The sequence below is a fragment of the Myxocyprinus asiaticus genome, chromosome 12 (assembly GCF_019703515.2).
Source record: "Myxocyprinus asiaticus isolate MX2 ecotype Aquarium Trade chromosome 12, UBuf_Myxa_2, whole genome shotgun sequence".
NCBI lineage: Eukaryota > Metazoa > Chordata > Actinopteri > Cypriniformes > Catostomidae > Myxocyprinus > Myxocyprinus asiaticus.
In genome coordinates, this window is record NC_059355.1 from 10,065,150 (window position 1) to 10,085,234 (window position 20,085).

General features: G+C 36.1%; 1 protein-coding gene across 2 annotated transcripts in view; it reads right to left on the reverse strand.

Moving 5' to 3' along the window:
* Positions 1–20,085, reverse strand: part of LOC127449207 (protocadherin-9-like) — a 525,519-nt gene that overhangs the window by 196,216 nt on the left and 309,218 nt on the right. The window contains exon 4 of one of the 2 annotated variants that reach the window (XM_051712478.1): positions 12,613–12,646. The exons of the other annotated variant lie outside the window; for it this stretch is intronic. Coding sequence (XP_051568438.1) covers positions 12,613–12,646 — 34 coding nt within the window. The remainder of the gene's footprint in view (positions 1–12,612; positions 12,647–20,085) is intronic. 2 annotated transcript variants of the gene reach the window in all.

Below are 20,085 nucleotides of genomic sequence, written 5' to 3' on the forward strand. Positions count from 1 at the left end.
TGCTCTCGAAATGTCTTGTACATAAATCTGTATTATTGTATGATCCATTTTAGTTAAGTACTTTCAGATTAATTGATTTAAAAAAAAACAAAAAACAAAAAATAACTAATTCCTTCTTTCACTGTGCAATTTTGTGTTTTCACCTAAAATATCTATTGTATCCATAATATACAGTAGTATGATTCATTTTTAGTAAATTAGTTCTTTCAGTCAAACCATAAAATAATAATAATAAATAAAAATCAGCTTATTTATTCAGTCACGGCACAATTTAGTTTTTGCACAGTTGATTTCTTGCTCATTACTGCATACATAATTTGCAGCCAAGCATACCAGGGCAATAATAAAACAAACTCTCCTGAAATGTCTCATATTTATGCATAATGTAGTATGATTCATTTTAGTGAATTAGTACTTTCAGTTAAACGAATAAAAAAAACATTAAAAAAAAATTCAGTCACCTTTTCGAATGATTTTGTGTTGTCACGTTATTGCCTATGCAGCTTTGTAGCTGAGCAAACTGAGGCAATAATAAAATGTGCTATACTTAAATGTCTCATATAAATGCGTAATGTAGTATGATCCATTGTAGTGAAGTACTTTCAGATTACTCCAAAAAAATTATAATAATTCTTCAGTCACTGTGCAGTTTTGTTTTTATGCAATTTTGTGTTGTCTGATGTTATTGCTTATACAGCTTTGTAGTTGCAAACTGATCTCACAGTGAAATCGGTAACCATAGGCTGACATTTCTTTAGCTAAAATCGGTCTGTGCTTACCGATATTCGAAACATTGCCCCACTGGCCAAAGTGGTAAGTACTGTTTGTCGTATGTGCACACATGAGCTCCATTTTCTGGGTGTAACCTCCACGGAGGGGTGCCAAAAGTGAGTTTTAAAGAGAGTTGTTTTAAGCTGTGCTGGCAGTAATACAGTGAAGATGAATGCATGTGTTATTAACTGAACTCCAAACCCTGAACCTAAAAATAACTATCAGTGGAGTAAAAATTGTATGTTAGAGGGAAAATGCAACCTTCGAATTGCACTCATCACCGATAATATGAACTCCATTACTTCCTGGTTTCAATGCAGTATTTGAACACAGGTCTCCCATGCTGCTGACGTGTTGTGCAACCGGTCGTGCCAAAGGGAAAGGTAAACATGTTGATGCCAGTGCAAACATGTCTGATATGATTAATAATATTGGTCTGGGCTCTACTAATTTAAACAATCTTTTAGTACTGATCAAAATTATATACAGTTGTAGCAATACTAATATTACAAATGCAATTGTTTTCACTTTTTTTTTTTTTTTTTAAACAGCCAAAGCAAAGTCATATATATATATATATATATATATATATAACAAATTATTTGCTTTTTTACTAATGCATTTTATTTTATATTACTGTGGCTAAAATTTAGCTTCGAGCTTGCAGCTGACTGATCTATTGTTACCGGATAAATTTCAAATGCTTTGAAGCCCAAGATGTCATGCCGTGGCACAACGCAATGCAATGCAGCATTGGTCACTTAAAGTGTACACACACTGTTAGATATATGGTTCTTCCTTATACACTAGAGATTGGAAGACTGTGTGCTGGATTGCTCATAAACTACAAACAACACTATAACATAAACAACTTTTCCTCTGATTTATTAAAGGTAAACAAACTGTGGGTGCAGGTGTGCGGAAAAAAAATCAGCCTATCATGGGAAAATAACCCTATCAAAGGACAACAACAAACATCCATCCTCTTCCACACTTCAACAATGAAAAGGGCATAGTCTTCGAAAAGGTCTATGTTTCCGTCTCTTTCTTCTTTTTTTCTTCAAGCAGAGACCTGGGGCAAGAAGCAGTTTTATACTGCACTAAAATACCGCAAAGGCCTCTTTACTGAGGTTAAACTTTGTACATTTGGTGCTCTTGTGTTACACAAATAACGCTTGTTGTTCTGAGATTTTTTCTACACCGACTAAAGTGCAGTCTCCGCAAGCAAAAGAGATTCAGATACAACATGTCAGGAGATCCCTGAATGGTATGCCATCATCTGAAAGCAATCATAATATCAGCTGAACCAGTCGTGCTCTTGGAGACTGGTGAGGTGGGGCAATCCACGTTGCTCTGCTATTAACCGCCTCACGAATTGAGGTGGTCAGCAGACAAATGCATCGGAATGATGAAGATCCACTTTGACACATTCTGAACTTTCACACATATTGCCCTCGAAATCTGAGCCAGAGGGTTTCAAGGGTCTGTTTTCGTTCCAGATGACCACATAACATCCTTTGGATTTGCCAGGACTTGTCTTGAATGCATCAGTAAAGAGTTCTAAGCCATTAGGTTAAGGTCATAAACGGTTTAAGCGAGATTTTTCTCTACGTGTAAACACCTTTACCAGCATTCTTACCGGCTTGTCCAAGTGTTGTGAGCATGCCTGTTTGTGTTTTGATGTCAAAAGCATAGAATAACACAATCTAATGTAAATGTGGTATTCTTGCATTTCGAAATTTTTAAAGAGGCTGTTTTGTGGTATTTATCAGAGAATTGGTGTGCATGTAAACACTCTTTATCGTGAAATACACTCACCAAGTACTATTTTTAACACTTTGGCCATAAAAAAAATTTGGTCTTCTGCTGTTGTAGCCCATGTTGTAGCTAGGTTCGATGTCTTGTGCATTCTGAGATGCTATTCTGCTTACTTCAATAGTACAGAGTGGTTATCTGAATTACCATAGGCTTTCTGACAGCTCGAACCAGTATGGGCTGCGTTTCCCAACAGCATCGTAAGCCTAAATAGATTGTAGAAACCATTGGCGCCAGTGGTCTCTAAAATCAGCTTAAGCTTGCAATGCTTTTGGGACATGCAGCCCTGGCCAATTTCCATTGAACTCTTATCAACATGGCGTTTCCGTCTGCATAACTGCAGCTCACTAGATGCTTTTTGTTTATGGCACCATTCTGAGTAAACTCTAAAGACTCTTGAGTGTGAAAATTACAGGAGATCAACAGTTACAGAAATACTCAAACCAACCCGTCTGGCACCAACAATCACGCCACAGTCGAAATCACTAAGATCACATATTTTTCTCCATTCTGATGGTTGATGTGAACATTAACTGAAGATCCTCACCTGTATCTGCATGATTTAATGCATTGCATTGCTGCCACATGATTGCCTGTTAGATAATCGCTGGAATAAGTAGGTGTATGGTTGTTCCTAATAAAGTGCTTGGTGAGTGTATTTCTCCATGGATAAAATGAATGGTGTTTTCTTACTGAACTCTATAGTTGCATTCTATTTGCTGGAGTGTGGTGTGCCCCATGCTTAGCTTAGGAGCAGACCCTCAGTAAAGCACTTAATGAGAACATGCCCTGACCTGGCCAACTCCACCCAACTAAAACAACAGCACCTGTAAAGGCCAGACAGATGGTTGTCTAATGGAAATTGATTAAATTTGTGAAGAACTTGATAGAGCGAGGGAGAGAGAGAGAGAGAGAGAGAGAGAGAGAGAGAGAGAGAGAGAGAGAGAGAGACAGACAGAGAGAAATAGGAAGGAAAGAAATGCAACATGAGGAAAATAGATCTTGACACTAGGGATGACACGTCCACCAAATGTCACTGCACTCGCTCCGGCTGCAGTGTCGAAACCAGGAGCACTGACTGAACCCAAACAGACTGAGACATTGAGAGGGCATTTTTTTATTTAAATAAAAAATAAAAATAAAACACCAAAGAAAGGCAGACAACATAGCCCTATTCAGACAAGACAAGTTGTTTGATACACTAGTTGCTAAGGTAAATGTGTTTTGCACAGATGTGTGATTTTAATATGGTCAGAATCAAAAACATCAGTGTTTTCATTACAGAACCTTGGTAAAAATTACAAAGCAATTACTTTCAGTATCTAATACCATCTGGATAGGAATGTCTGTGATTGCAGATATCAATCACAATGCTACTCATTTATTTTGAAAACCTTTTAGGTTTAGGAATTTTTGCCAAATTTAAGCAAAATAACAACTGATTGTTCAAGTATTGCTGGTATCCAATCCAGCAAAAAGAGAAAATTAAATCATTAAGGAGAATGCAATCATGGAAATTGCTCTGAATGGCTACTAGTGTCAAGTATTATCTTCACCTTAAAAATATATTTACATCACATGTGTTTCGTGATGCACACATCTAGAGCACATGACCTTCCATAACTCTTACTTCCATACAATAGGCACTCCCAGTACATGACATCACAGACGTCTTACAAATGTAATGCACTGTCCCATTGACAGAAAAATGCAACTCAGAGCAAAAGAGAAGGCGAGGAAAGACAGAGAAGCACATTCTCACACCAAAGTACCTGTCTCCCCTAGCGATGAGGGGATAATGTAGTGTTCAGCGAGTGTTGCCAGATGCTAAACCTGTTTGCTTACAGAAAAGCAGAATCGCGTTTCTCCCACCTTAATTCTCTGGCTGGCGCACAGAGCCAACGGCAACGCAGGAAGCCGAGAAGCCATGGCAACCTGATGAGCCAGAGATTGAAAGAAAGCTCAATTATATTGCTATTGGCAGTCGAACATTTGCAACACATCACATGGAGCGTTAGGATTATCATTAACAAACTGCTGCTTTTCCTGGCCACCTACCCAGTTTCCCTCTCACTTCCAGCATCAGATAAAGCAGGAAGGGGGCTGTTCGACACATCTGCCAGCCTATTAGGGGAGTAAAAAGGAATGAGGCATTTGTATGGATAGATTGTGTTCGCACGACTCCCTGCGATCAGTACATGCGAACATGTTAGTGTGCCCGCAGAAGTCTCAGCACACGTATAATAAGTGTAATCTGCATCTCGCTATCCTTTCCACACGGTCCACAGAGAAGCACACCTCTCCAGATCTCTAATCACAGGGATTGAACAGTAATCCTGTTTGGATAGATGGTCACAGCTGGCTGACTGCCGTTGCTTCCCCTGCTTTTATGTGGTCGTAATTTCAGCAAACAGAAGAGCATTTAATGCGGTACATTCCACTGAACTAATTACGTCAATGACACCTGCACGTATGCACGCTCTTTAATCTAACATTATAGAGTCATTCTACAAAACAAGCGCCATTTGCGTCTCTCATATAAATATGTGTAAAAAAATACTTTAACAATAGCTGATCAAAACTTTTACTATGAGACATTTACTGAAAGACAACAACAAAAGTCCAGTAATGCCTTTTTGTCTCTTTTTTATGTGCATACACTGTGTATAATATATACACACACACACACACTACCAGTCAAATGTTTTGAAACACTAATTCTTTATTATAATTTTTATTTTTTTATTTATTATTATTTTTTTTTTATTATTATTATTTTTTTTACATTTAGAATAATAGTAAAGTCATAAAAACTATGGAATAACATAAATGGAACTATGGGAATATGTTATGACTAAACAAAATCCAAAATAAATCAATAAATAATACATTTTATATTTTAGCATCTTCAAAGTAGTCACCCTTTGCCTAGAATTTGCAGACATGTACTCTTGACATTTTCTTAACCAACTTCTTGAGGTATCACCCTGGGATGCTTTTAAAACAGTATAGAAGGAGTTCCCATCTACGTTGGGCACTTATTGGCTGCTTTTCTTTATTATTTGGTCCAAGTCATCAATTTCAAAAACTTTATTTTTTTTTATTTTTTTTATTAAATTTAAGTTTTATAATGAAATAAATTAATATGGTGGCACAATTATATTTTTGTCTACAAAACTAATTTCAAACATTTAAGCATATGCCTTCAGATCAAAAGATTTTTAAGATCATCTGAAACATTTCAGTCAAGTGTTTCAAAACTTTTGACCAGTAGTGTGTGTATATATATATATATATATATATATATATATATATATATATATATATATATATATATATACACAGTTACTTGGCATTTACGTAGGTATTATTTAAACATGATGTGATGTTAAATAAATATTCTGGGTTCAATACAATTTAAGCTCTACTGACAGCATTTGTGGCATAATGTTGATTACAACACAAATTTATTTTGAATCATCCCTACATCTTAAAAAATAAAAATAAAAGAAATAAATAAATAAGAAAGAAAAGAAATGTAAGAGTGGAGCACATACAATGGAAGTAAATGGAAATTAAAGACAGAAATGTGAAGCTTGTAATTTTATAAAAGAACTTCAGTTTTGTAATGTTTGGAAGGAAGTCACGAGAGCTGGATCTAGATGCGGCTTTAAGAAGTTTAATAAAGAAATAAAGTACAAAATAACATGGAAAACACCAGAACTAGACAGAACTAAGAACTATGCAATAAAACAAACGTTACATCCATGCTGGGAACTGATAGGGGAACAGGAGGAAAAACACAGTCAAAACAACAGTGAATCATGACATAACCCCCCCCAATGGGCGGGTACTGACGCCCAAGGAAGGCTGGTAAGGGAGGCAGGGCCAAGATGGAGCCAGAGACTAAAGAGGCCAGAGCAGATCAGGCGGATGGCCAGGGGACCCAGGAAACCAGAACAGATCAGGCAGACAGCCAGGAGACCAGAGCAGATCAGGCAGATGGCCATGAGACCAAGGAGACCAGAGCAGATCAGGCGGACGGCCAGGGGACCCAGGAGAAGAGGGCAGATCAGGCGGATGTCCAGGAGTCCCAGAAGACCAGAGCAGATCAGGCGGATGGCCAGGAGTCCCAGAAGACCAAAGCAGATCAGGCGGACGGCCAGGAGACCAGGGCAGATCAGGTGGATGGCCAGGAGTCCAGGAGACCACCAGGCAATGCTGGCTCTGGGACGGACGAGGCTTCCAGCTCGTTGGCCGTGGCAGTCGTGGGCACTGGCTTGTTGGCCGTGGCAGGCGTGGGTGCTGGCTCGTTGGCTGTGGAAGGCGTGGGCACTGGCTCGTTGGCTGTGGCAGGCATGGGCATTGGCTCGTTGGCCGTGACAGGCGTTTGCCATGGCTGGCATGGGCGTTGGCTCGTTGACCGTGGCAAGCGTGGGCACTGGCTCTTTGGCCGTGGCAGTCATGGGTGCTGGGTCATTGGCCGTGGCATGCGTGGGCGCTGGCTCGTTGGCCGTGGCATGCGTGGGCGCTGGCTCATTGGCTGTGGCAGGCATGGACGTTGGCTCGTTGGCCGTGGCAGGCATGGACGTTGGGTCGTTGGCTGTGGCAGGCGTGGAGCAGACTCGGACTTGGCTGTGACTTGGCGTGGAGCCAAACGTGGAGCCAAGCGGCACTGGCTCGTTGGCTGTGGCAAGTGTGGGCACTGGCTCGTTGGCCATGGCAGGCGTGGGTGCTGGCTCATTGGCTGTGGCAGGCATGGGCACTCGTTGGCCGTGGCAGTGCGTGGGCACTGGCTCTTTGGCCTTGGCAGGCATGGAGCTGACTCAGACGTGGCCGTGACATGGCGTGAAGCAGACTCAGACGTGGCCGTGACATGGTGTGAAGCAGACTCGGACGTGACCATGACAAGGCGTGGAGCCGACTCAGGCGTGAAAGGCTCGGAAGCTTGGATCGGGATAGAGAGAGGAGGATCCACTGATGTGAGAGTTTCTAATATTAGCTTTACGTATTCCTCCCACGTGTAATCTCCGGTCTCCAGCAATTCCCTCCACTGGTGTGCTGTGTGTCTGATCCGGTATATGGATTTCAGGGTGGAATCATCAAATCCTGTGTGGCAGGCTACGGTACTGAAAAAATGGGAGTATTCCCTTATCGATAAGTCAGATATAAGGCTCAGTTGCATGAAGTATGCCGCTAGATCCATTTTGTGGTGAGTTGTTCTGTAACTTTTGGAAGGAAGTCACGAGAGCTGGATCTAGATGCGGCTTTAAGAAGTTTAATAAAGAAATAAAGTAAAGTACAAAATAACATGGAAAACACTGGAACTAGGCAGAACTAAGAACTAAGCTGGGAACTAACCATGCTGGGAACTGATACGGGAACAGGAGGAAAAACACAAGGCAAAACAACAGTGAATCATGACAAGTTTATTCTGGTAAAACTTGTGTAATAATTGAGCTGTAAATTTGTTTAAATCTTAGTTTTTTTTGTGGGATTACAGGGTTTACGTCATTACATTGTCATGGCAATGAAGTTGTAAAACTGGACATAACTTTAGGTAAGCAACTGTATCATACAAATCATGTTAACACGCATATTGTTTACGTCTTGTGGCTATAATCAATATATATATATATATATATATATATATATATATATATATATATTTATTTATGTTTCTTAGGCTTACATTGTAAGCACCTCACTGTAACAAAGTGTTTTGCTTTTTTTTAAAGAAAAGGAGGGACAAGTCAAAATAAATTTTTGTGGTAATCAACATAATGCTACAAATGCTGATGATTGCGCTTAACTTGTACTAAAATTGAAATATTATTTTAAGAAATTAACTATTCCATACATCAAAAAACTTTGTTATACTAATCATTAACTTGTCCCTGAAGAGTTCTTCTTGAAAAGATAAAGTATGTTTATCACTTTGAAATGTTTAATCACTTTATGCTTATGTTCTGTTCTGTTATTTTGTATAGTTAACAATTAGCAGTTGCAGAACATCTCTTAGAACGACCTACAGATAATGTCAAATTAAACAGTAACATTGTCAACCTTGCTACCATCAACCTTTCTGAATAATTATGCTCCAAATTATATTACAATGTATTAATTTAACTTAAAACAGCACAATGCAATTTATTAACACAATTGACAGATTGTTTAAAATGTACTTTTCATCATTTACTATAAAAGTCAGCTTATCAACCTTGAGAAGGCACCTGTTTTAAAGAATGACCCCATATTTCTGTTGAAAAGGCCAGATTAAACCAGTATGTATTTCTATGCAGGTCCAGGCTGTTTTTTTGCTGGTCTTCCTGATTGGCTAGCATAGCCATGTTGCTCACCTTTTTGGTCAGCCAACATATTTTTGTTGTTGTTGTCATTTTTTTTTTTTTTTTTGTTTTTTTTTTCTAATTCAAATCCCACTGCAATTTTCCATCATAACAGCATATCTCCCATCATAAGGGCTACATAGGGGAGGAGAGCTTTACAGGAGCAGATGCATTTCTCAGTCAGCGCTTCAGTTATGCAGCCAGTGGAGTTCACGCGCAGTCGACCATCTCTCGGAGTTGTGACGAAAGTGGAAATTCATCACAGGGCTGCCCAACCGGCACGTGCAGTGAAGAGACCCTGTGTCTCAGCATCACTACATGCATATGTATGTGAATGTCCCATATCGCGATGATGTGTTTTCGGAAAACAAGCGAACCGCTGTGATGCGGCGAGGGGTATTGCGCCACACTTTGGAAGTGTGCAGACAATTTTACGTTGGTTAATAAATAGACCCAATACTGTAAGAACATGTGCTTCAGGCAGTGTTGTCTATTCTGCTTCATTCTAAGGTCACTTAAAGACACAGACTACCAGAAAAGATCAAATGGATAAAGCCGTAATGGTCATTTTAGCTGCTTTTACACTGCACTGATTTTTAGATCCATCGTTAAAGAGATAGTTAACCCCAAAATGAAAATTCTCTCATCATTTCTTGATGAGCTCTATAGGTCAATACAGTGTAAGTGAATGGTGGCTAGAACTTTGAATCTCCAAAAATCAAATAAAGCCAGCATAACAGTAATCCATAAAACTAGTGGTTAAATCCATGTATTCTGAAGCAATATGATAGGTGTGGATAAGTCCTTTTTTTTTTTTTTTTTTACTATAAATCTCCACGTTTGACCAGTAGGTGGCAATATGCATGAAGAATGTAAATCGACAAAAAAAAAGAAAAAAAAAAAGAAAAAAAAAGAAGAATGTGGAAGTGAAAGGGAAAGTGTAGATTTATAGTAAAGAATGACTTAAATATTGATCTGTTTCTCACCCACACCTATCATATCTCTTCTGAAGACATGGATTTAACCACTGCCGTTGAATGGATTACTTTTATGCATCCTTTACATGATTATTGGAGATGCAAAATTCTAGTCACCATTCAATTGCATTGTATGGATCTACAGAGCTGAGATATTAATGTGTGTTCTGTAAAAGAGATAAAGTCATTCACGTCTGGAATGGCATGTGGATGAGTAAATGATGAGAGAATTTTAATTTTTGGGTGAACTATCCCTTTAACTTAAATTATAAGTAATCACAGTAGCTACACAACAAGCTGCTAACAAAATGTAGCTAACTACATTGAAGCTATTGCATTGAAGAAAATGTTATTAATCTAACTCTGCAGTCAGTAAAAAATAAATAAAATAAAAAATAAAATAAAAAATTGTTCTGATTGCAGGATTTAATAAAATGAACTGATTGTTATATATGTAATTAGGGTGACAATCCCTTAGTAGAATTAACCATTGTTTTACTACACTAACCATAATTTAACCATGGCATTTGTAGTAAAACCATAGTAGCCAATTATCCATTGTTAATAAAACCATGGTTACTATACTACAGTATTATTGTAGTAAAAACATTGTTAACTGTATCAAAACCATGGTTTCCAATAATACTAATAATAATACTACTAATAATAACAATAATAACAACAACAACAACAACAATAATAATAATAATAAATAAACATGGTTAATTTTCTTAAGGGTTAAACAAATAGGGTGACAACGTTGAATTGAACTTAAATTTATACCTAATATACACCAATAAAAATAGAGATAAACAGCAGAAATATTTCCCTTAAAATAAAAATAAAAACACACACATTTGTAACATCATGAAAAAATTGGTTTATTAGATGTGGTTTATATAAAAGTCACTACAATAGCTTTCTCTAACCCTCTGATCATTTTGTTACCAAGTGGCCCTTTGGAAACTCCAAGTGGCCGTTTTAGGTTTTGTCCCTTGTCAGAGATAAAAGCTTGCAGGGACCTCATTTGTTGTTAGATCATCCTCATATTTTAAACATAACTTCTTTAGACTTGTGGCTTTGAGAACATTGTATTTCTGGGTTGCTCTGGAATATTTATTATTGTTTTTATTTATTTATTTTATTTCTTTTTTTTTTATTAAATATTCTGAAAAAAAGCCCCAAGTGTCTTCTTTCAAACGATACCACAACTGTGTCTATACTCCAAAGGGTTCAGGAAAGACAACCATTTAAGTTCAGGTATGTCATTTTCATGGTTTGTGCTCAAAAAGGGGAGGTGTATCAACAGGTTAAAAGAAAACAGTGACTTCTGGGATAGTTCCTTCAGGGCTGCAGTACAGTTTTTATTCAGGCTTTATACAGTATGAACTGTCCTGAGGAACTGACTTACCAGAATGAATAGGCATTATTTGTATCTATTTATTTTATTTATTTTTTAATCTAACCTTGCTTTTTCGATTGCTTTTAAACACTATTTATCTACACACTTTGCACCTCTGATGGAATAAACATATTTTTGGAACACCATTCCTTCTCTCCGGTGTGATTCTCCTTGTGACTGCCTTGGTGACTATCACAGAATGCCAGAACTTTGAAGCTCAAAAAAGGACATAAAGGCAGCATAAAAAGTAACCTATACAACTAACTGAATTAGTTGACAGTACGAGTGCGGCCTAGGATTTAGTCAGCACAATTCATCATTACTTATGTGTGTGTAATTGAAATCCATCCAGAAGGCCAGGTCTGCAGCCACTGTCACCAAGGACAACAAACTACTACCTCCGTCATCAAGGATAAGGTAAATACCCACTTGCTTTACTATTATCTCTGAAATGGCACATGATTATTATTACCCCGGCTTGAGCCAAAGGACATGGTTTCACTGCCTGTTTGTTGATTACTTGGGATGTAACCAGACTTCCTGCTGTGTCCTCCTTGACATGAATTAGCTCCTGAATGCAAATAAATAACAGCTAGATCACAGATCACAAATGTCTCCTCTACTGCAAGGTAATGAAAAACAAACTTAAAGGGATAGTTCACCCCAGAATGAAAATGTGTTAATTACTTAGTCAACCTCTTGTCATTCCAAATGGTTTGGAATGACATAAGGGTGAGTAAATAATGACACAATTTTCATTTTTAGGTGAATTATTCCTTTACGGAAAATGCATCTGTTTTGTAGCATGAGAAGTACTACAACTGATTCCTGGCTTAATAATTAACTGCATGGCCATTGATCTTAGCAACCATCATTTCTGCTAGACCTAATCAAATAAAAATTCTCCATTTGTTTGGTTGCCAAGCAGCCAGTAAATTTCTCTCAAACCTGCAGTGTGTGACATGATACCACCGCCTGCATGTTGCCATGCATCTGTAGTATGTATTTGTGTGTGTGTGTGTGTCTGAGAGAGAGAGAGAGAGAGAGAGAGAGAGAGAGAGAGAGAGAGAGAGAGAGAGAGAGATTCAACATCTTGCTCTATGCATAGCAATTATATTCATTTTCAAGTACTGGAGGGCAAGAAAATAAACAGGAAATGGAGGATGTAGAGACACCATCACTGTCTTTGTAGCACACAGACACCTTTTTCTTTAAGATTTAAAAGGACAGTTTATCCTAAAATAAAATATAAATAAAAATAAATAAATACATAAATAAAAAACTGTCATAATTTACTCACCCTCATATTGTTCCAAACCAGCATGACTTTCTTTCTGTTATGGAACACAGAAGGAGATGTTAGACAGTATGTTAGTCTCAGTCACCATGCACTTTGATTGCATTTTTTTATTTTTATTTTTTTCACACATTGAAGTGAATGGTGAATGATGCTGTCATTCTGCTTAACATTTCATTTTGTTTTAATGTAGTAAACAACAGCTCACTAGGGGTAAGTACATGTTGACCAAACAACAAATTATTATTATATTTTTGCTTATATATATATATATATATATACACACAGGTGCATCTCAATAAATTAGAATGTCGTGGAAAAGTTCATTTATTTCAGTAATTCAACTCAAATTGTGAAACTCGTGTATTAAATAAATTCAATGCACACAGACTGAAGTAGTTCAAGTCTTTGATTCTTTTAATTGTGATGATTTTGGCTCACATTTAACAAAAACCCACCAATTCACTATCTCAAAAAATAAGAATACATCATAAGACCAATAAAAAAAAAATTTTTAGTGAATTGTTGGCCTTCTGGAAAGTATGTTCATTTAATGTATATGTACTCAATACTTGGTAGGGGCTCCTTTTGCTTTAATTACTGCCTCAATTCGGCGTGGCATGGAGATGATCAGTTTGTGGCACTGCTGAGGTGGTATGGAAGCCCAGGTTTCTTTGACAGTGGCCTTCAGCTCATCTGCATTTTTTGGTCTCTTGTTTCTCATTTTCCTCTTGACAATACCCCATAGATTCTCTATGGGGTTCAGGTCTGGTGAGTTTGCTGGCCAGTCAAGCACACCAACACCATGGTCATTTAACCAACTTTTGGTGCTTTTGGCAGTGTGGGCAGGTGCCAAATCCTGCTGGAAAATGAAATCAGCATCTTTAAAAAGCTGGTCAGCAGAAGGAAGCATGAAGTGCTCCAAAATTTCTTGGCAAACGGGTGCAGTGACTTTGGTTTTCAAAAAACACAATGGACCAACACCAGCAGATGACATTGCACCCCAAATCATCACAGACTGTGGAAACTTAACACTGGACTTCAAGCAACTTGGGCTATGAGCTTTTCCACCCTTCCTCCAGACTCTAGGACCTTGGTTTCCAAATGAAATACAAAACTTGCTCTCATCTGAAAAGAGGACTTTGGACCACTGGGCAACAGTCCAGTTCTTCTTCTCCTTAGCCCAGGTAAGACGCCTCTGACGTTGTCTGTGGTTCAGGAGTGGCTTAACAAGAGGAATACGACAACTGTAGCCAAATTCCTTGACATGTCTGTGTGTGGTGGCTCTTGATGCCTTGACCCCAGCCTCAGTCCATTCCTTGTGAAGTTCACCCAAATTCTTGAATCGATTTTGCTTGACAATCCTCATAAGGCTGCGGTTCTCTCGGTTGGTTGTGCATCTTTTTCTTCCACACTTTTTCCTTCCACTCAACTTTCTGTTAACATGCTTGGATACAGCACTCTGTGAACAGCCAGCTTCTTTGGCAATGAATGTTTGTGGCTTACCCTCCTTGTGAAGGGTGTCAATGATTGTCTTCTGGACAACTGTCAGATCAGCAGTCTTCCCCATGATTGTGTAGCCTAGTGAACCAAACTGAGAGACCATTTTGAAGGCTCAGGAAACCTTTGCAGGTGTTTTGAGTTGATTAGCTGATTGGCATGTCACCATATTCTAATTTTTTGAGATAGTGAATTGGTGGGTTTTTGTTAAATGTGAACCAAAATCATCACAATTAAAAGAACAAAAGACTTAAACTACTTCAGTCTGTGTGCACTGAATTTATTTAATACATGAGTTTCACAATTTGAGCTGAATTACTGAAATAAATGAACTTTTCCACGACATTCTAATTTATTGAGATGCACCTGTATATATATATATATATATATATATATATATATATATAAAAGCAAAAACATATTAATAATAATAATAATAAAAATAATAATAATACATCTTAATCACATTTTTTTTTTTTTTTTTTTCTCTTGTGGTCCAGCAAAATCTGTCTAAAAACATAATTAAAAACAAGGTAAGTTTACTTAAGGAGCAAAATTGCAAAACTATTTGCTTCTTAACCCACTGCCAAAGACTACAAATTTATATATATATATATATATATATATATATATATATATATATATATATATATATATATAAAATTATTATTATTATTATTATTAGTTTTTCAGTCAAATAGTTTAAGATCATTACAAATGGTATGTTTATTTATGAAGCAAAATTACAACAGTACATTTATCTTACCCCCCATGCTAAAGAGTAAAAATATTATTATTATTATTATTATTATTATTATTATTATTATTAATTGTCTTGTTTTCCAGTAATAATTATCTATAAATTATTCAAACAATTTAAGTTTATTTGAGAAGCAAAATTGCAACAGTTTAATGTTTTTCTAATCCCATTATCTTACTCATTTATTTATTTATTTATTTCTTAAGCAAAAACCTAAAATAAATAAATATACAACCAAACTCAAGCAAATTCATCTTAGTTTAAAGACACTAAGATGTGCATATACTGCATGTAGATATCTTACTGGAAAACAAGACAAAAATAATGTTTATGGAAATCATTATAATTGTTATTTTATGCAATCCACAGTCTGTGAGTGCATATATATTGTGTGTTGCAGGTGGAAGCAATATACTGAACGTAGACATGCAATATACTATGCGTGCACATACAGAATTCACACTACAGGTTGATTCCAGTATCAACACACAAATACCCTTAATGGACTCCTTCCCTAAATTAGATGCTGCCAACCATTTCACGGCCACCATTTTTCTTGCACCGGTGACTTTGAAAACCAATCACAACTGCAAAAAATAGCTCGAACCATGTCTGCAAAGCAGAATTTGAGCATTTATGTGCAGAAATCTCCAACACTAATTGCAGGGCATAAATGAACAGCAAATGCTCACTTAAAATCTGTTCCATCCCATGTGTTCAGCTGCGGGGTATTCTAACATGTGATTAGGTATGTTTCAAATGTTAATGGTGCTAAAAGATTTTTTGGGTCAGATGACTCAGTGTGCATGCATAACAGGTCTTGCACTGAAAGGACCATATTTTCATCTCAACTACGAAACCATCTGAGCCTTATGCTCAGCTGAGATCAGCTGTGTTCTGGCAAGACTTCTCATTTATTGCAAACACACCCATAACTACACACACAGAGTTACTCAGGCACAAATGTACTCTAATGTAATCTAGTCTTGCATATGCTGTAATCAGAGTCACTTTTGTTATTTGAGGCATGTAGTTTATGATGACCTCTTTTATTTAGCCCTCTCAAGCATAAAAATCCAAGGAACCATTAAAAGTTCTGAACTGTTACAAAGAGTTTTTGTTTGTTTGTTTGTTTGTTTGTTTGTTTTTAATTGGTCAATGCTGCTTTTATTTATAGACCTCAAGATCCACTTATAATGTAACTATTTTTTTGTGTGTGCCAAAAACAGTCATAATTAAAATTTTCACCTTTTTTCTAAACATTAGAATTACACAGAACTTAGTAAACATTTTATTTATTTTTTTTATGTTTTTTTATTTTTTTTGTTTTTTGCTGTTGTGCCTTTAAGACTCCTTTGCAAATGCCCTATTTGCACATTAAATGTTTTACTCTGCTCACACAAAATCTGTAGGTTTGCTGTTGGCTCCAATAAAGTTGCTGTTGCCCATTCTTGATATTTTAATGTATCAGGTTTCTAAGGTTAGCAATGCAAGAATTTCAGAATGAGCTATTTGTGCAGCTTAGTTTCAATAAATGGTCTTTATGGACTAGGAAGGAGGGTTTTAGATCTGAAATGTACAGTACGTTTTAACAGAACAATGCACTCTTTTACTTTATCTCCTTTATATCATGGAAAATTTGATTCCTTGTTACATGACCCTTCTAATATTTCTCTCTGATTGGCTTATTATTGATTTTACCCAATCTAGGGAATCCTACCACAATGGCATTTGTCCTGTAATACAGCAGTAATATTTAAATTTCACACCATTAAATAACATGCAATAACACATAATCTGACATACAGTATGTGCAATGAAACTGTAGTTTTAATACAGAGCCATGCTGCACTCATATCACTTTCTGATTCCATAACATTTCCCACTTCATTGTCTCTAATCTCGATGCTCATAATGAAACATTTAATAGTAGTTTATAAATTTTTATAATTACATTCAGTGTGTCTGTGTCCTTGGTAATTGTCTTGTATTCTCATCAGCCCAGGTTGCGTTAGCCCTAATTAAAATCATTAAACTTCTTAGCTCATTATTGGTCCAGTTTTTAGAGACCTTATTAAAGTCCGTCTATCTAAAAACTCACAAACGTGAGCTTGTCACCATAGATGAACTGCCTAATACACTCAAGAATTCATGATAAGAAATCAGAACACACCATCTTAAAATCACGAGCTACATCATGAAGTTAATTCTCTTTGCAAACATCTTAGCACCTAATGCAGCGTTGTATTGGTGTATAAAATTTCGCCTCGGGTGTCGTAGCCAGGCCAAAATAATTTAATGGATTAATTGGGGAACAAACAGTGTTAATTAGGCCTTCGGGGTTATTATTCCACCCCATGTCAACCCTTGCCTCAGTCGCAGCATCCTTGCTGAGCAACCGCTACGAGATATTGTGTCAGTGTCCAAAAATTAGGAGGACAGATGTTGGTCACGGGAAAGATGAGGAAAACAGAACTTGGCTAAAGGAAAGAGGAAGGATGTCATGTGCACCATTCAGATTTAGGAATTGAAATGAAATTTTAAAGGCATTCTCAATTCAACTCAATTCATTTTAATTTGAATTAGCAAACTGGATGTAGAATTGTAATTAGAAATTGAATAAACTGGTCATTTGAATTTAAATATATACACTTTTTATACACTATTATTTATTTTAAGATTTACACATTTCAATTTCAAAACAACTTTCTATCAAACTGAATTGAGTAATCTTAAAAAATAAATAAATAAATAAATAAATATTTGGAATTTTGTTGTGAAATTCAAAAACATATAAAAATAGGAATTTCTTTCTGTAACTTTACGTAATGTGATAAATAATCAATATAAATAAAATAATGTATAATCATAATAGTACTGCTTCTAAAACCAAAAACATCAGCATATATATATATATATATATATATATATATATATATATATATATATATATATATATATATATAATATACAGGGTTGGGAGGGTTACTTTTGAAATGTATTCCACTACAGATTACAGAATACATGCTGTAAAATGTCATTTGTAATGTATTCCGTAATATTACTCAAGGTCAGTAACACATTCTAAATACTTTGGATTACTTCTTCAGCATTGTTAGATTTTTTTTCACTTGTTTTGACTATAAAAACTCTGCCAGTACAGTAAGACAAAATACACATGTTAAAAATACATTCTCTGAAAAACCTAAATATCTTATGCAGTGTTGTTTCTAAAACAAGATTAATCAAATTGATCTTGTTTTAAGGATTTTTTTTAAATATTTATTTACAAGAAAACAATGCAAAAATTATTATCAAGAATAAAATATTTACCCTAATATCAAAGGACTTACTAGAAAAAAGAAATTATAATCTAACGTGAATTTTCTTGATAAAAAAATATGATCGTGCCTGGTAACGTGCATTTAAAATGGCTAGAAATAGCATTTTAGCTTAGCGTAAAGCTGAAAATTTACACAAGTTTTCGATTTCTTCTGCTCCAAACTTACTTCTCTGTCTGCTCGTATGACACATCATAAGAAAGTGTTTCACCGCTGTTCAAATGCACTTTGGATCGCATCATTTATATGTATAAATGTTTTCCATCTGAAATGACTAAATATTAAATGAAACAAATGACAATAAAATGCAAAGTAATCTCTTCATTAATCAAAATACTTTTTGAATGTAACTGTATTCTAAATACAAATGATTTAAATTGTAACTGTAGTGGAATATAGTTACTTATATTTTGTATTTTAAATACGTAATCCCGTTACATGTATTCCGTTACTCCCCAACCCTATATATATATATATATATATATATATATATATATTCTATATATATATACACTACCGGTCAAAAGTTTTGAAACACTTACTCATTCTCTATTATAGATATATATATATATATATATATATATATATATATATATATATTTTATTTATTTATTTTTTTTTCACATTTTAGAATAATAGTGAAGTCATCAAAACTATGGAATAACATAAATGGAACTATGGGAATTATGTTGTGACTAAACAAAATCCAAAATAAATCAAAACTGTGTTATATTTTAGCATCTTCAAAGTAGTCACCCTTTGTCTAGAATTTGCAGACATGTACTCTTGACATTATCTCAACCAACTTCTTGAGGTATCACCCTGGGATGCTTTTTAAATAGTATTAGAAGGAGTTCCCATCTATGTTGGGCACTTATTGGCTGCTTTTCTTTATTATTTGGTCCAAGTCATCAATTTCAATTTCAATTTCAATTTTTTTTTTTTTTTTTAAGTTTAGTTTTATAATGAAATAAATGAATATGGTGGCACAATTATATTTTTGTCTACAAAACTAATTTCAAATATTTAAGCATACGAATATATATATATATATATATATATTAAAGAAAAGCTTTGAGCTTCATGAATGTTTGTATGGTGCTCAAATGATGACATTGCACTTTTGCTGAATCTCTTTGGAGGAAGCACTCTTGTTTGTAGCCACCCACGCCGATGCTACGCTGAATTCTGCTGCTGGAAATGTGAGCGAAGTCTTGTTCTGGCTGTGTTTCTATGTATGTGCATGTTTTGTGAAGATTGCTAGCGTCTCCTCCAGCTGGCGTCTGCTGTTTACCTTCCCCAGTAAACGGATGCTCCACTACCCCCCGAACCCCCTCCTCCATCTTTGCGCACACCCTTCTACAAGCACCTGGCAGGGGCCAAATTGATTGGTGTGCTGTCTCCCTTCAAAAGGACCTGAAGTCAATTTGCTAGCAATGGCTTCAATTTCCTGGCCAGCCCAAATCTGCCCTCTTTTTTCCTGGGCTTTTTCTGTTTTTTTGCGTACTCTTCCTGGAGGACTGTCATTTCATTTCATTACTTTGTATGAATGCATCTGCCCTCTCCACCTACTATTCATCCCGTGGTGATAGAGATCACGGTGACGTGTGTGTGCCTTTGTGTGTACATGTGTGTGTATCCTGATAGGGTAGGGATCTGTTTGCTTTGAAGCCAAAATGTCATCCTGGGTCATACTACTAGTCCTTTGCGAGAATGTGAATATCGACCATTCTGGACAGAAATCAAATCACATGTTTATGCAAAGAGCTGTCATCATTGTTTCAGGGAATATTTTTTGAATCTGTACACAGTGCTTACAGTGAGTTCCAAAAGTCCAAGACTAAATTGAAAATCAGAGATTTGTTTTGTTTGTTT